The sequence below is a fragment of the Lepidochelys kempii genome, chromosome 10 (genome assembly GCF_965140285.1).
Source record: "Lepidochelys kempii isolate rLepKem1 chromosome 10, rLepKem1.hap1, whole genome shotgun sequence".
Lineage (NCBI taxonomy): Eukaryota > Metazoa > Chordata > Testudines > Cheloniidae > Lepidochelys > Lepidochelys kempii.
Genome location: NC_136389.1, coordinates 3,209,716 through 3,227,350, shown reverse-complemented (window position 1 = coordinate 3,227,350; position 17,635 = coordinate 3,209,716). Strand labels below are relative to the sequence as shown.

Genomic DNA, 17,635 nt, shown 5'->3' with positions numbered 1-17,635 from the left:
GGAAAATGAGTTTAGGAATATGCCTGCTAGCCTGCTGCCAGTGGTGTGGCTGTCCTAGGAAAGCTGTTCTATCTGCATAGTCCCCCTTGTAGCCCTGAGAGTCCCAGCGCTTACCTCGTCTCACCCTCACTGTTTGTGCTCCTGCTTTTATTCTGGTGACAGCTCAGAATCTGTGGCACGTGCTTTTCATTTGCAGTGATTCTGGATTCATCTGTTATCCAGCACATGACAACTAGGGTGAAGTGTCTTAATGAAACAATATCCAGGGATTTATTAAAAAAGGAGAAAACCTTTGGTGTTGCAGTAACAAGATACCTTGACAGCACCATGATGGATACATTAGAAATACCTAATGACAAACTGGGTAATGTTCCTTCCTCCCAACATTGTACTAGAGACCATGCAACTGGTGCTGAAAATTTGTGCAACACCAGTAAAGTGCATCATGGATTATAGTGTAATAATAATGCTAAGCACCTTTTAAACAGTGAGAAATTACATGAACCCTCACACCAACCCACCAGCAAGGTAGGCAGGTGAACACTAATATCCTCATTTTATAAACACAGAGAGGCAAAGTGTCTTGCCCCCAAGCATAAGTCTAGCTGTTGAAATGCAGTTAGCACTCTGGTGTTCCTTGCTGCCAGGCTTGTATTCCAATCACTAGACCACAGCTAATTCCTTGTGTGATGTCTGGTGTCTCCATGCTAAGTGTCATAATTAAAATATTTTTGCACATTTGCGTGTTCTACACAAATATTTTCCCTAGTGAGCGACCCTGTCCTACAGTGTAGATGCCAATTTAAATGAAGCTTTTAACAAATTACCCACAGTGCAGCAGGAAATATGTCATTTTCTTCATCATTCATTCAGGGTTTGGGGACTGTACAGTCCATAAAGTCTGAACTATTCTTGTTCCGCATCCAAAGATTCCGCTGAAGGGAGTGAGATATTTGGGTCCACAGGGAAGATGAGATCAGGCCCTTAGTCTCATGTGAGTGGATGTTCCCTTTTCTCTGAGTAGTGAGAGGTGGGCAGGTGCAGCAGTGAAATCAAAGGATGCTCATACAAGGGACATCACTGGCAGTTCTTTCCTTTCCCAGCAGGTCACAGTGACACTGGGGAAGTATCAAGTCGACTGACGCCTGGAGAGAGGCAAGCGGGTGACGGCACATCCCTTCCAGAGACTCCCAACCCCAAAATGGTTTGAACCTTGGCTATCTATGTGTGCAGCTGTTTGGGTGGGTTTTCTGTGAGGAAGGTGGTGGCTGGGAGAGAGGAGCTTTCCTGGGCAGCGTCTTGCTCAATGAATATGTAACATTTTGACTTCACAGGACAGCAGAACAGTTTGACTTTATTTTAGGTTCACATCAGAAGGTAGATAAACAAGGGAAGGGTGCTAAGGGAGCTGCATGCAAATGTTTCATCTTGGTATCTGCTTCCCATGCCAGACACAATCCCTTCAGCATCTCATCAGAGTGGCTCTCTAAACAAATTACCCTGGCAGTCAGTTGCTTTAACAGTACGGGCATCTTTCAAAGCCTTGGTACAATCTAATCAGGGAGTGTGAACTGTGTGAGATTCAGAAAAGAGGGAATCATCTTCCTTTAGTGCCAAATGCTCCTTAAAAAAGGGTGATTTTTTAATGCAATCAATAATAGAGAGCAATTGGGATCAGGGATGGGACACAGAGCCTTCCTCCTTTACGTCACTCGTTTTCAGACACTTCCAGAGTTGGACATTTATGGTTGTTTTTCCCCTTTTGCTTTCAGATGTCGGCTGTCTATGCAGAGTTAGAAAATCGCCTGATCAGCAGCTTTGCAGGAAAGATGGCTAATGCCACCACACACAGAGATTCACCCCCTGTCCCAGACCAGGCAAACGCTGCAGGTAGAGGCTTTCTTTCTCCTGGTTTTGGGATGGAGGCAGTTCATTTGCTCTAGCTGGTATGATGACCTGCAACATGCAGGTTTGGTGCTAGTTATGAAGTCCCAGGATTGTGTTACATTTCTCTTTGCACCTGGGATCAAGTCACTTGAGGTCTCATGACAAATTACTGCATGGGCTCCAGGAGGGTGAAGTCAACACAGGTTTATTGCAGGCAGTCATCCTCTTTTGGAGAGAAAGTGGGTGAAGGGCCTGTTGATTCCCCGGTCATACTCTGACCTTAAGCAGGGCTTGGGCAGGACAACAAACACAATCTCCCAGGTCCAAAAGAAAAACACGTTAGTTGTGTGAAGTGTAACCGTCCCTACCTACCCCCAGGGAGACTCTCTCCAGATGCTAGATGCTAGATCCTGGCCCCAGCCACACTTCCTTTCAGGTAGTCTATAAACATCCCCTGGCTGCATCCACTCCTTCTTTCAAGGAGCTAGCGTAAGACGTCCCCTCTCTCTGCTGGTCAGCCACTACTGAGCTGGGCTTTCCGCCTTTTAACCTTCCCTCCAGGCTTGACAGCTCTCGCAGGTGTATTGGGGCAGGGCTTATGGAACCCAGAACCCTAATTAACCCCTTCTTGGTCAGTGTGGGGTCTGTGCACCACATCACCGCAACTTTTTATACGAAGGAAGGCAATGGTACAGCCTATGAGTCTAAGGGGGCCCACAGAGTTCTAGAATATGACCTTCCTCTTCAGTGGGGAGGATTGGGGAGTTGCCATGCTCTGGTTTGATCCAAGAAGTTTCTGCTCAGATCAGGATAGATGATAGATACTGGCAACTATCATCTCTCCAGTCTGCACCTTTATATCAAGGTTGCTGTATTGTACACGGACATTGGAGCTCCAAACAGTTTGCTCTAGTGACCCGTGGCTGGGTGAAGTCTAGGCATCCGTGTTAGACCACAGGAAATGTTCATAGCCCTGCTTTTAAACGAGATGTAGGCTTGGAGGAGTCTACTCTGCAGCACCGTTTGTTTCCTGCAGGTGTTCGAAAGTCGGGGATGACGATCTCCTGGCAGAGTGATCCTTTGCCCTCCCAGCAGTGCTATTACCACCCACACAGCAGCATCCCCTCCCCCAGCAGCACAGAGTCCAACCCCTACGTCAGCCTAGACAGCAGCCCTGCCCCTTCACCCAAGCACATGAACTACACACTCAGCCCACTGTCTCGACGGAAGAAACTCTTCACCTTCTCCAGGCCCCCCCGCAGCCGGGACACAGATCGCTTCCTGGACGCCTTGAGTGAGGAGCTGGGACACAGGGTCACCATTGTGGATGACTTCCTCACACCTGAGAATGACTACGAGGAGGTGAGCAAGGGGAGCTGGACAGGGCTGCACTCAGGGCTCTCCTGGGCTCCCTCAGGTTGGGTTCCCTGTTTGGATGAGGTACAGTCGCATCAGACTCAGATAGCAGGAGGGAGAAGCTTGGTGGCTATATCTCAGGGAGGCTCCTGCAGAAGTAGCTGGATGGGGACAATGAAGGAGACTTCTGAGCTGTACAGCAACACTGCGATCCTAGGGCCGAGAGCTCTCCCAGGGCCTGACTGCACTGTAGAGGTAACTTCAAGTTATCTACACTTACATTACTGCTCTCCAGTCAGCCTAGCTTGAGTGAGAGTGGCCCCACTGAGGCTGCTGAATGCACACGGGCGCTGCACTCCTCCCGTGAGGCACTAAGATCATGCTTCTTTGCACGGCAGGAAGATGTGAATTCTTTCCCAGTGAATTGTGTCCTAGGTGCTAGCCTGTGTCCACACTACAGAGTGGTCATGTTAATGGCTGACGAGTTGTGCTAACTCGAGCTATAGCCTGTACCCTTGTGGGCTTTTGTGCCCAGTGGCTGGGAGTAGAAGCTTTTCTCATGGTGTAGTTATATTCTCTTTTTCCTAAATCAGATGAGTTTCCATGACGACCAGGGCAGCTATGTCACCAATGATATGAGCAGTGCCAGCGAGTACATCAGCAGCAGCGATGAAGGGAGCTCTCTGACCTACTCCACCCTATCCGATCACATCCCTCCTCCCCCACTCAGTCCGCCCCCGCCCCCGCCGCAGTTCCATGATCCAAGACCAGTCACTTTGAGCTCAGAGGCCACCAGAAATATCTCCTCCCCACTCTCCAAAACCCTAGGGAGTCACTCACACCCAGTTCCTCCCCCTCCTCCTCCCCCACCTCCCCCACCAGTGCCATGTGCACCCCCCCTGCTGCAGCGGGGCCTCGTACATCGCAGGAGTGAGTCCAGCCACATGAGCGTCAAAAGGCTGCGGTGGGAGCAAGTGGAAAACTCGGAAGGCACCATCTGGGGGCAGGTACAGTATGGAACTCAGCAACTGGAATGACAGCACTCAGGCTCAGGATGACATTGGGTCTATTAGTCACACTGACGTCTACATCAGCAAAGTTAACAATCCAAGTAATCCAATCTCAGGCTCCAAGGCATACACTATAGGGGTCAGGAAAGAAGATTTCCTCATGTGCAGCAGCATTTCCAGTTGGCCAGGTGCATTCTGTGGGGGTGTTCTTCCCTTCCCCTGGAATATCAGGGGTTGGCCACTCCTTAGGCAAGAAACTGAAACAGGTGGACTCACTTATCTATCCCAAGGTGTCAGTTCTTATTTTGCTGTATTATGTGGTGCCTCTCACTTAATTTCATCCTTGCTTTGTTTGGATCAGAACCCAAAGAACCACATAAGGGTCAGGTGTGATTATTAGTGGAAAACGTATCAAATAAGATCTGCCCCAGCTGCACGCTGCGGAATATTCCTTTATATCCATATGGCTTGGTCAGTGTGGGCAGGAGCTGTCATCAATCACCAGCCGGAGGAAATTGCATTTTTATCGACAGAGGTGGGCTAAAAGTTGTGAACATGCTGGAAAGCAGAAGAATGCCAGCCAGGTTGCCAGCCAGCACAGGGATGGGTGCATTACAACTGGAGAGATGAATGAGAGGCTAGAGCCAGAAGTGTTCATTAGACAGTGTTGTAGACTATGATTCACCCCCTAGTGGTGACACAGAACTCAGCTAAAAGAAAAGGAGGACTTGTGGCACCTTAGAGACTAACCAATTTATTAGAGCATAAGCTTTCGTGAGCTTATAATAAATTTCGTGAGCTCTAATAAATTGGTTAGTCTCTAAGGTGCCACAAGTCCTCCTTTTCTTTTTGCGAATACAGACTAACACGGCTGTTACTCTGAAACAGAACTCAGCTGTTTATCTCAGGTAAAATGATAGGATTTGACTTGATTGAGGTGAATGTTAGTTGCTGTGAATTGATTTGGAAAAAGCTGAGCCCTGTGAGATTTAAATTCCAAGCCGTGTACTTTCTTCCCTAAACAGCGTTAGAAAACTTAGAAATGAACAGCGGGGCAGTCTCTCATGCAGGTCTCTAATTCACCAAGTGATTTTAGTCTGTGAATTAACTTGGAGTACTCTGCCTGTAAATTTGATTCTCACTCCCCTTTTGGGGGGCCTGGGAATGAAGTATTTCTGCTCAGTGATTTTTTTGAATGCAAAAGGCCCTTGAGGTTTGTGTAATTCCCATCGTATGCATTAGTGAAGTAATATCTGCCCAAGAAACATGCTGAAAAGTTATTATTTTTTTAAATTTAAATGTCATACAGCCTGCTAAATTAACTCCAGTGGGACTGTCTTCTGAACAGAGAATGATCCTGTGGGGTGTAGTCAGACTCCGATATTAAAAAATACCTCTGCTCCAGGACATTGTTAGAGAGAAATTCATGACCACATAGACTCCAGTGTCTGCAATGGCTTTGTAGTGGGCAAACCCCAGTTATAAGGAAAATGCCACAAAAATGCACCTGTCTCTACATATTCTGGGGCTGCATAGTTTAGGGCTTTTGGGGTGGGAACGCAGCACAGAATGGGGACGTGCAGCATGGAGATCTCCTCCTGGGACAGGGTCTTACTGACTATATTCCTCCTCCTGCAGCTTGGAGAAGACTCAGATTATGACAAACTGAGTGATATGGTCAAATACCTCGACCTGGAGCTTCATTTTGGAACTCAAAAGCCTGCAAGTAAGTAAACCACTTATGAACAGCCATGCTGCCACTAGAACCTAGAGCTGATGCAGAACAGACATAGGGAACACTTTCTGGTGAAAGAACTAAGTAATCAGTAATATAATGTCTATTTCCAGGGACACTGTCAACGCAGAAGTAATATATAATGGTCTACCAATAATTCTTCCACACGATACTAAATAACAACTCAGATTATTAAAGTGGAGATTATTTTAAAATCTCCCTTAATATTCTTCAGTGATGCTGTTTGTTTATTTTCAACCAAAATCCGGCTGTGAAACTCAAATGGATAGTTTCACTTTCTATGTTCAGTTTCACTACTTGTTCTCATGCAGCTGTATCTCAGCTCCCCACACTACATGGGAAAGCTGACATGCAAAAACTTCTTTTCCTTATCATTAAGAGCCTGGTTTTCAAATACCAGCAGCTTGAACCTGCACCAAAAACACATGCATAACTTTGTATCTAAATAGTGTCCACAGTTACTACAGTTCTCTGCATATTAGGATATTGGCACATGCAAATGGCCAATCGGGCATCTAATTGGCGAACTGCATGCACAAATACTTGATTTGTGCTCACAGTACTGGTATCTGAGTTTGCAAATTATGTGCAGAATTGCAGCTTTGGGCATCTGCCTTGCTGAGAACCAGGCCCTGAAAAAGTCATGAAAGCATAATAAGATTTGGGAACCCCCTTCTCCTTTTATATGTTTCAAATGTAAAATATTTTTTACACAGATCTAAATGTTGGCCCTAAGCCTAGTGGACAGAGTCTCATTAAATCATGGCTTTGCTGTAGACACAGCGTATATGCCCCACTGAGGTTAGCTGGCACCCCAGTTATGTGACACAGGTCAAGTCTGTGGGTGCAAATCACACACTGAGGGTCAGAAGCTAACGGCACTGAATGGACTAGAAAGAACTCCAGGTGGAGCTCTAAGCATGAACTCGGGAGTCCTGGTCTGTCTTCCTAGCAGAGCAACCTTTAATGAATGCAAATCAGTTCCATAGCTGAAAAAGAGTGTGTATGTGTGTGGGGGAAGGTCAGGTCTGTCTCTTGGGGGACATGGGGGTGTGATAACCCGTCTGTCTCCTGGGGGAAGGTGGATGGGTGGCTTCCGATTGCTCTCCTGGGTGTGGGAGGAAGTAATGACTAAGCATTAGAAAGGCAGAGTCTGTGACTCACTTGAATTGAGAGGAATAAAACCTGAGTGGGATTTCTGTGGTCAGATAATAAATCTGATAGTGGTTTTGGAGGGTCATTCGGGGGTGCTAGTCTGGGAGGCTTTTTGGCAGGGTGAGGTGGTACTAACTCACCCAGGTAACAGAGTAGCAGCCATGTTAGGCTGTATTCGCAAAGAGAAAAGGAATACTTTTGGCACCTTAGAGACTAACAAATTTATTTCAGCATAAGCTTTCGTGAGCTACAGCTCACTTCATCGGGTGCATTCAGTGGAAAATGCATCCAATGAAGTGAGCTGTAGCTCACGAAAGCTTATGCTCAAATAAATTTGTTAGTCTCTAAGGTGCCACAAGTACTCCTCTTCTTGTCACCCAGGTAAGTTTCTGGAGCAATCTGGGATTTTTCTGTGTATCTCACCTCTTGTTTTACCTTTTTCAGCTCAGCATGAGTCTTCCATTGAGGAGATCTTTGAATTACAGAATTCAAGGATTCCCGGAGCCATTCCTGTGCCCAAAGCATCATGTCTCCTCACTTTCATTCATTATCTCACTGTTTTCAGCCCAGTTTCCTCTGTGCTGGAGTCAGCTGAGCCCGTCCTTACATCTGATTAAATCTTTCAGTTTCTCTTCCAGAGCCAACTCTATTGCCTGAATCCTTTAAAAAGAAAGATGTGGTTGAAATTTTGTCTCACAAAAAGGCCTACAACACATGTAAGTAAATGTCAGAGTGGAAGCAAAACCCTAAACAGGTCCTGAGATGGAACGGCAGTACCTGGCAGTATAGAGAACTGGAAAGGTAAAAAGAGAGCAAAGATAAATAGGTACATCCCAGCTAGCCTGGGTGCAGTAGTCAGTACAGGACAATAGAGGCCACTGCAATACAGTGCCTTTTGTAGGCTAGCAGAGAGAGTCAGCCCTAAGCTAATGAAAGGAAGGCTTGAAGGAGAACTATAAAGATGGGATGTGACTCACGGGCTTGGAGTGGGGTGGATAGAGCTCCGGATAATGGGGCAGCCCCAGGAAAGAGCCTTTTCTTCCCACATTGTGGAGAGTGGCGGGCAGGGAGGAGATGCAAGGCAGAGGACACTGCAGAACATGGCCAGAAGCACCTGAGGGCAGCACACTCTGCTGATCTTTACAACTGCTCCAGTAAGGATCAGTGTGCATTGCCCCAGCGCCTGTCTCTGGATGAAGCACCAGCAGGCACATAGATGGGGGGTGAGGTCCTGAGGGTGATCCCAGACAACTTGGCCACTCCCCCTGGAATCCAAGGAATGCAAGTGGACACGTTAGCCTGGTCCTGCTGCCTAGCATTCAGTAGAGTGACAGGTCACCATTCTGCCAGGCTCCTGCATGGGAATGCTGTGAGGTGCAGAGGAGAAAGAGGCTTCATGTGTCCTCCACCCCCTGTGCACTGCATAGAACAAGGCAGAATGTTACCGTTAGGTATTTGACTTTATCATGCACCTGAATCCCATTAATCCTAGGGGAGCTCCATGGAGAGACTAGACCCTGACATGCTTCTGCTCTGTCACCCAGGCTAATGCCCTGCATTGCTTCCACTCGGATATATGTAAATGAGCCATATTCCAAACACACTTTGGATAAAGGGGGCTGGGAAAGGGAATGGAGTCTTCTACCTCTGGATTGCATCTTCCAATCCAGCCCAGCTGGGTAGTGACTGAAAGTTCTTACCATCTGATGGTGGTTTGGTGGCTCGGGTGAAAAGATATAACTGTCCCGGCCCAGTTCCTGTTGGACAGGTGTCTACATCACAAAAACAGCTCCTCAGGTGGCCCTCTTGCCAACAGTCTCAGCAGAGAGGCCAAGAGGCTGCCCTCCTGCCCCTATGGAGCTTCTCTTTGGGGTGTCCACCCGGCAGCTTTTCCCTAACACTAAAACTCATCTAGACTGTAACCAGCCTTTGGAGTCTGCTTCCTCCCTGTGCCCCAGCTGATGCCCTTCCTCCTCCTCCTCCCCAGCCATCCTGATAGCCCACCTCAAGCTCTCACACATCGAGCTGCGCCAGATTCTCATGACAATGGAGAGCGACCGCCTGGAGTCCTCTCACATCAAGCAGCTCCTGCTGTATGCGCCCGATGCGGAGGAGGTCCAGCAGTACCAGAACTATCAGGACAATCCCAGCAAGCTGAGTGAGCCAGACCAGTTTGTCCTGCAGGTAGCTGCCATGTGGTTGGGCATGGGGGAGGCATGGGTACTGCAGGGTCATTGGGATGGTCCTGCTGAAACTCCAGCCAGTGTAAATGGAAGCAGTTCAGCCAGCTATAGGAGAATAATTGCGCGTTGTCATAGACTAACCTGCATCAAATCAAACAGCTACAGGTGTTATCAGGTATAAATTGTGTAGCACCAACAGTGTGCTGGGCCTTTTACACTCATGGGTGGAGACAAGGTCTCTGCACAATAGAGCCTACAGCCTAAACCCACATTATGCAGACCCGGGGAGGGAGGTGGAGCACCTGGGAGTCCACGTGGTTGAGCAGGGAGGATTAGCTTACATCTCGGCACCTCTGGGATTATTAACTAGACTTGGTTTTATTTGTAGATTTTTCTCAGGTCTAATTTGCCAGTGTTTTTTTGAGATAAGACTCAGGGCTCATAGGCCTCTTGGCAGGAGGGTGTTTAAAAAAACTGGTTTAATGAAGGGAGGGTGGAAGTGAGTCAGGGAGGAAGTTCCAGAATCCAGGGTTGCATTTCCTCTAGTGTAATGGTTAGTAGGTTTCACAGAGCTGGCTCCTTTTTTAAAGGAAATAATGCAATGTTCTGACCAGTTTTCAACTTTACAGCCCAGGAACACAATGCAGAGAGGAAAGGATTATCAGAATTCTGTGATCTGCTTGTTAGTATTGGATCACAGCACTATTGGGGTGGGGGGCTGGTGTGTGTTCAGTGGAATAGCCAGATCTGCTCTTGAGTTTTGGTTTAGCTGATGACATATAAGTATGTGGCCAGGCCTTGTGAACTGCCCTGCATTCAGGTACCAAAGTAAAGCATATCGACCTCTGGGTCTGCCATTTGCATCTCCCAAATCTCCCTTGCCATGTGGTTACCACTCTATAAATGGATGGGAATTGTGACAAATCAGTGTTACCAAACAGCTGAGCTTGAGCTTTGATTGTGCGATTTTTGCCCAGCTGTGAGTTTCTTCCTAGTGACAAGAAAAGGAGTACTTGTGGCACCTTAGAGACTAACCAATTTATTTGAGCATAAGCTTTCGTGAGCTACAGCTCAAGCTTATGCTCATATAAATTGGTTAGTCTCTAAGGTGCCACAAGTACTCCTTTTCCTTTTCCGAATACAGAGTAACACGGCTGTTACTCTGATTCCTAGTGACAGACTCTCTGGTGGATACTGGCATTAAATCCAGTCTGTGGCAGTGAGTTGAAAGCGATTGCTGATAAAAACATCAGTAGCTACCCACAGTTGCCACCCAGTGATACCTGAGAGAGGCAGGCAAGCGCTGCTTCACAGTAGAGGGAAATTCTGCATTAAGGGGAACACTGCATGTTAAGTGGGAGGGAAGGAAGTTAATCAACAGTGACCCCAGTAATTTGTTGCTCCCTTTTTTCTCAGATGTTATCAGTACCAGAATATAAAACCCGGCTACGCAGCCTTTACTGTAAGACCACCCTGCAGGAGAAGGCAGAGGAGATCAAAGCCAGCTATGAGTGTATTTGCAAGGCATCCCTGGAGCTGAAAAGCAGCAAGAAACTGGCTAAGATCTTAGAGGTCAGAGAACAAACCTCATTACCAGTAATAGCCACTGGGAGGCATCCAGGGTCTGCCACCCAGCGAAGCGCGCACAGTGTGCCAGCCTGTTGAGGGCTCCCTCTAGCCCATCAGCATCCTTGGATCAGTGGTGGTGTTGCATTAGCCTGCTGGGGCATCACAATTCTCAGGAGAAACTGAAAGACAGATGGAAACAGTACACTCTCTAAGGCCTTCCCTTTGCCACAGTAGGTAAGGCAGCGGTGGTAGCTACTGAGCTCTCCAGGAGTTCCTCTAAGGTAGGACCACCTTCATGTTTTTTAAGGCCCAGAAGAGGGACATTCTATTCTGCTCTGATTCCCAGAGCGGGGAGCTGCCAGTGGGTTGTTTCCTTCTCCCATGGCCTCACTGCTGAGGAGATAGGTCTGACCCATGAGTTGCAGAGCTTGCACGGACCGTGAAAGAGCAAAGCCCCAAGCAGCAGCAGACTTAGTTTTGCTAGTATTAATGCTGGCCCTTCTAGAAGGAGAAATGCAGAGGAGTTATGGGGAGCAGGTCAATTTCTTTTTAAGCTTCATTGAACTCATGCAATTATTTCTTTTCACTCTTTTTCTCCATTCTGTGCCCTGGAGATGGAAGGCCACATATTGCATCCATGTGTAGGGGCCTCATGGGTTCTACAGCAGCATTTTGGGCTCCAGACGGTCCCAACGCTGCCCTCCTCTGGAATGCATGTATGGTGTAAGGATGGGGAGAGTGTTAATGCATATGCTGATCCAGTCCAGGTTATTGTTCCATCAAGGACCAAGCCTGGGCTCGGGGTAGAATTGACAGCTGGCTGCATGTTAACACTGCAGCAGAATGGTTGGCTGTATGAGGGCTTACAGAGCCTAAGAGATTCTCCTTTAGCTCAAGTGGCCAGAGCCTGGGCTTCTGGAGCAGGAGGATGTGAGCTGTACCTAGCAGTCGCTATGAACATCTGAGGGGCTGTGGTGTGCAGCACAGTGACAATTGTGAAGTCCTAGCTAGCCAAAAAATTTTTGCCATACGGAAAAAATCCTTCTTCCCTTGCTGTCCAGCTTGGTCCTGGACTGCAGCAGCCTATCCCTGCCTTCCTGACTGATCCACTGAGTGTGGGGCTTGTAGATTTGCCCCTTGCTATCAGTTTCATGCTTTAGAAGAAACTAGTAAAACAAACAGAACACAATGTGACAAAGGACATTTCCAAATGAATGTTTAATCGTCTTAATGACCTTTTTGCAGCAACCCAGATCACACCTAGTTAGCAGTCTGGAGCCAGTAGCTGGTCACAGATTAACTTGTATATATGAGAAATTCACATAGCTCCAGCGGTGGTCTCCAGCTCTCATGACAAGGGGATCCCCCACTTTCCTTTAGCTCCTCCGTCTTCTTGTCATGACAGGTCTTGGGGCCTCTCCTTGAATCATCTTCCAGTGATTGTGACTGGCCTTTTCTAATGAAAGGCATTGAGAGCACTTTATTGAAGGCTCAGCCCTGGGGGTCCTAGCCTATTTCCAAAACTGCAGAGCCCCACTGTGAAGGAAGGGTCAGAGGGACAGAAAGGAAGGGAAAGGATGGCTCTGTGGAGTGAATTCTTTACATGTGACCCTTTCACTAAAGACCTCCATGTGCGGCAAAGAGCATGGGCACTTTGCTATTGAATCAACAGGAGAGCTCCCGATACAACAGGCTTACAGATCCCAGGGCAGGGCCTACATATTCAAAACGTAAGCACATTGATCCTGAAAGGGAGACTGCTGCAGAATATAAAGGAGATTCTGTTTACTACCTCGAGTTGCAAGCCAAAGTAAATCTATCACGCACACATGCCTGCACAAAGTTAGGGGTCAAATACAGCATACAAATCATCATTAACTATCATGCAAGAAGCTGCCTCATGGCCAATGCGATGGATCAGGACATTAGTTCCCATTTGAATTTAAGGCAGGATTGCAGATCCTTCAGGACAATCCTCTGTCTGTAACTCCCACTTTGCTCTCTGACTGCACAAGCCCCCTCCAAGTCAGTAACCAAACGTGTAAATAACAGACCCCCAAATGACTTTGAAAGTCTCCGGAGTTCCTGTATATTCACATGGGAACTGCATTCTTTGCCTTGGTCTCTAGACCATCAGACTGGAGCACCTGCTGGGAACTGCAGTGGCAGCTTTTGCTGAGAGAGACACTGTTTGCTCTTACAGACCTAATAAAGCAGCAATGGGTATTCCCACAAACTGCATGGAGAATTCATTTTTAATAAACATGATAACGTGCTTGAAGCAGCCACTGTAGTTCGTGGTATGTTCCAGTTTCCATTCTACCTCCCTACCTTCCTCCCTTCCCAGTTACTCAGAACTTTCTCTCCCTGTTGTTTTTTAGGCTACCATTTTCCATGCTTTGTTTCAGCCCACTGCTGACACAGCCTCGGAATTAGTTCAGCTGAGTTATGTATGTGGGTGGAAAAATGACCCTTTTGCCATATGTCCTGATTCATAGAATCAGAGAAATATCTGGCTGGAAGTGACCTTGAGAGATCATCTAGTCCATTCCTGCTGTGCTGAGGCAGGACTAAACTATCCCTGACAGGTGTTTGTCTAGCCTGTTCTTAAAAACCTCCAATGACAGGGATTCCACGACCTCCCTAGGCACCCTGTTCTAGTGCTTAACTATCCTTAGGGTTAGAAAGTTTTTCCTAATATCCAGCCTGACATGGAGAACAACTGATCACCATCTTCTATATCCTCATCTTTTACATACCTGAAGACCGTTTGATTGAAATAATTGCACAGTCATTACTCAGAGATAGCTAATGCTGAAGATGGCCAACGTGGTATGTTTTGTAGCCCTCATTAGGGAAGAAAAAGAACTGGAGTTGGAAGAGTTTCCAGAGCTGACTGAGAGCATTGATGGTGCTGAGCCTGCTATGTTGTGCATCCTATACTTGTCTTCGAAAGGAGTGGCACACATTCCTTGCAGCACCTCCTGCCGGACAGAGCCAGGGAAATAAAGAGCTCTGGCCACACCCCACCTTACTGACCAATCCCCATGGGGCTGGGATGCTGCTAGCCTGTTGGTAGCCCCGGGGCCTAGAGTTCAAGGGAGTGCTCTGCCTGGACTGTGCCTGGCTCCTGTGCAGGTGAGCCAGGGTGAAGAAGAGACTGACTGTGCATTCACAAAAGAGCAGGCAGAATTTTGCCCTGAACATTTATTTGTCCGTCTAATGCATTGTAATGAATCCCTGCAGTTTCCCTTCATAGCATTCCAAGCGTGCACCTTATGTCCTGATCTGGCACACAAATAAGCTTGTTTTCTCAGCTTATTCCACAGGGGTGCTCTCTATCCGTGATCCAGGTGCCAGACCAAAACTAGTTTCCCTGCTGAGTTCCTGATGTGTCCACTCCAGCCCAGCCTGAGACACAGTGGGAGGGGAAGGACGGGAGGGAGGGAGAGTAACAGCTCACTCATGGGAGGTTCTCTTTGCAGTTTGTGCTGGCAATGGGGAACTATCTGAATAACGGGCAACCCAAGACCAATAAAACGACAGGCTTTAAAATCAACTTCCTCACCGAGGTAAGGCGAATGGGAACGATCCTCATTGCACATGCTGTTCTCATGCTGATGAATTCTGGGAGCTCAGGTAGGGACCAGGGTAGTGGATGTATTTCTAAAGACAGCTCTTGAGTGCAGTGGCCATTTCAGGGCCCCTTGAAGGGAGCATGTTAGTGGCAGGGTGGGGGTACCAAGGCAGGGGTTATAAAGCATGGCTGGGCCAGTGGTGACACAGTGCGCTTCCCTGTGGGGGTCTCAGACTCACACTCGGTTCCTAGGTTGGCAGGAGCTAATAATGGTGCTGTGGTGGCACCATGGACATCTCCAGGGAGAAGGCCTGCTATTCTGTATAGGTTCTTATACTGCAGCCATTGCTGTAGTATCTGAGTGCCTGTCTGTGCCCTCATGCAGCTCAGGTGTGCTGGTGACGTAGGGGGCATAAAGAGAAAATGCTTTGGGGTGGAGGTAGACTCACGGGGCCCCCAAACTAGGTTCCCTGTAAGCTGCACAGCACCCTTCTTAGCACCACGGAGGCCGCTCAGGGAACCTGCTTGGGGACCTGCCGGGGGACAGGTACCCCTCCCCTGGCCTGAACCTATCCTGGCTCCCAACTATGCCAGGCGGCCCCCCTGCCCCAAGTATGCCACGACCCGGACCTGCTGGGGCCGGTGGAGGGGGCGCCTATCCTACGGCCCCAGCTTCAGAGCTGCTGCAGCGGGGAGAGGTGCCTCTCCCCCTGCAGCCCAGGTGCTGCTGCAGGGACAGAGAGCCGGGGGGAGTCCTCTCTCCCCGCCATAGCCCCAGAGCACCCTCCTGCACCGCAAACCCCTCCTGCCTGCCCCCACCCCAGAGCCCTCCCCCCCACCCCTGCACCCCACCCTCTGCCCCAGCCCTGAGCCCCTCATCCCTGGCCCCACCCCAGAGCCCGCACCTCCAGCCGGAGCCCTCACACCCCTGCACCCCAACCCTCTGCCCCAGCCCTGAGCCCCCTCCCACATTCTGAACCCCTCGGCCCTACCCCAACCACATGAATTTTGTTAGGTGCACCTATATGAAGATGATGTGTCACACCTCACCTCCATATTGGTGCACTTAAAATTCATTCTGCACATGGGTGGGAAAAATTAGAGGGAACATTGCCCCAGCGTGGGGAAAGGTTTCATCTAGTTTCTCCATTTCACTAATCTGGATTTAATATACTGTGTAAACATTAAACACCACATTTAAACATTAATCCATAACGTGCCATTGCTGCTGGTGGGAGCTCCTGGGGACGTGAGTGCAGAGTGATCCCAGCAGAGGCGCGTGAGTGTTTCTGCCAGTATTTTGGAAACTGCACATGGAGGCTGAATGGTCAGCGAAAAACCCACTCTCACGTGTGTAGGAATCTCCTTACCTGTTTTGCTTTGTTCTAGCTGAACACAACCAAGACCGTTGATGGGAAATCCACTTTCCTGCACATTCTTGCCAAATCACTTAGCCAACATTTCCCAGAACTTTTGGGTTTTGCCAAGGACCTTCCTACAGTTCCGCTCGCTGCCAAAGGTAAATAAACAAGGAGCATCCTCAGAGTCACCTGTCTTGATATAGGGCCAATGAAGGATTCCCCTGCCTCTGGCCTCTCTGCGGCCCCCTCTTGGTTCTATGCCACCATTAGGCATAGCATATGAACTGCAGTAGTTTGACACACATAGAGACAGGGAAAGTAGTCAGGATAAATGAGAACTAGCGATGGGCTGGAACCATAAAGCACGGATGTATCTGGATCTGGAGTTTTAGTTTGGACCTATCTCTAAAGGGAACCTTTCTTGTGTCTTGAAAACATTTGGTTCCCATTTTAATATTAGTTACTCTTTATACTGTGCTTCGGCCCGTCCATGTCCTGGTGAGCAATGGAGGAGAAATACCATAGGGAGGGTTCTGTCCCTGGTGTTTCTGGCCCCGTGGGAAGCAGGAAGTATTGGAGATCTCAGAAGGGAGTCTGCTCTTGTGAGATTTCCAGCCTCAGGAGGCTCAGAGTTCAGATGCCTTGAGGGAAGTGTTCCAGTTCTCGGGTGTGTGTTTGAACTCAGCCCAGAGTCTGCCTATTGGGCAGCGCAGCAATCGCTGGACCCCAAAGGAGACATTGCCTACAGTGGTAGTTGGTCTGACCTTGTATCTTCTTTGGTTTTGCTGGTCTTAAGCCAGACCCATTAGTGCTGACCTGGCCTAATGTACTTCACTGTAACACCAAAGTGCCTTGGACAGTGTTCTTACCTCAGGATTGTTCTTGTGTGTTAGTTACCCTGCTGTGAAAAACATATCTTTTAAGCAGCAAAGATGAGGCCCCAGTTGTTATATTGAATATTCACAGGCATCAGCTGGGTTGGTTCATTCTCATGGCTCATCAGCATCACGCTGTCAGGACCAGATGTCTGAACAACTCTGGTGCAGCAGTACTGAGCTCACAAGCACCTCAAACACAGGCCTGTTGTGGGTCATATCACAGCCACGCTGGGGACCTGACAGCCACACGTGATCTGCAGGCCCCATCCTCTTGAGTGTGCAGGTGTGACAAAGGTGGCTGTGATGATTACAGATCCCAGCGTTTTGATTGTTTAGAATAATGTTTCTGTGCTGTGTGCCTTAGCGACACACACGGCCGCCCCAGGCCCTGCTCCAAGGAGTTCACATTTTAACTGCAGACATCAGGTGTTGCTGAGATATAATTGAAAGGTCTCCTGGTCCTTTGGCTTGTCATGCACATGTGTCAGTGGTGGCCCAACATACAGCATGGACATGCTGAATATCATACATGGGGCCTAAGTCTCTTCTCTCTCCCTGATATTTGGAAGTAACTCAGTCAAAGTCAGTGGAGTTGCACTTGCATAAAACTGGTGTAATGTAAGAGACAGGAGATTCAGGGCCCTAGATTTTAATTTTCTCCTCTTAGCCTGTTTGCACCTGTAATATTCCTGCCCAGCGCTCTCACTTGACCTAGCTTTTCTTAAAATAATTCTCTTCCTTTATTACTACTTTTTTCTCCCCAGCTCCTGCTCCCCCGCCACCACTTAACAGTCAATATCCTTCCTTCCATCCATTCATTTTGTGGTTAAACTCACTAAATTCCCTTCCCACATCAAAGTACTTATTTATCCATAACTACCTTTCCTCCTCTGCCAGTGAATC

At 48.2% G+C, this 17,635-nt stretch overlaps 1 protein-coding gene across 4 annotated transcripts in view; it reads left to right on the top strand.

Annotated features, from left to right (window-relative positions):
* Positions 1-17,635, top strand: part of GRID2IP (Grid2 interacting protein) — a 52,743-nt gene that overhangs the window by 30,867 nt on the left and 4,241 nt on the right. Inside the window, exons 9-18 of one of the 4 annotated variants that reach the window (XM_078854514.1) lie at positions 1,107-1,204; positions 1,773-1,890; positions 2,924-3,249; positions 3,837-4,250; positions 5,892-5,979; positions 7,803-7,880; positions 9,152-9,348; positions 10,764-10,919; positions 14,402-14,488; positions 15,883-16,012. In XM_078854514.1, coding sequence (XP_078710640.1) covers positions 1,107-1,204; positions 1,773-1,890; positions 2,924-3,249; positions 3,837-4,250; positions 5,892-5,979; positions 7,803-7,880; positions 9,152-9,348; positions 10,764-10,919; positions 14,402-14,488; positions 15,883-16,012 — 1,692 coding nt within the window. Of the gene's footprint in view, positions 1-1,103; positions 1,205-1,772; positions 1,891-2,923; positions 3,250-3,836; positions 4,251-5,891; positions 5,980-7,790; positions 7,881-9,151; positions 9,349-10,763; positions 10,920-14,401; positions 14,489-15,882; positions 16,013-17,635 lie in introns of all 4 variants that reach the window. The other 3 variants (XM_078854512.1, XM_078854513.1, XM_078854511.1) reach the window with 3 other exon arrangements.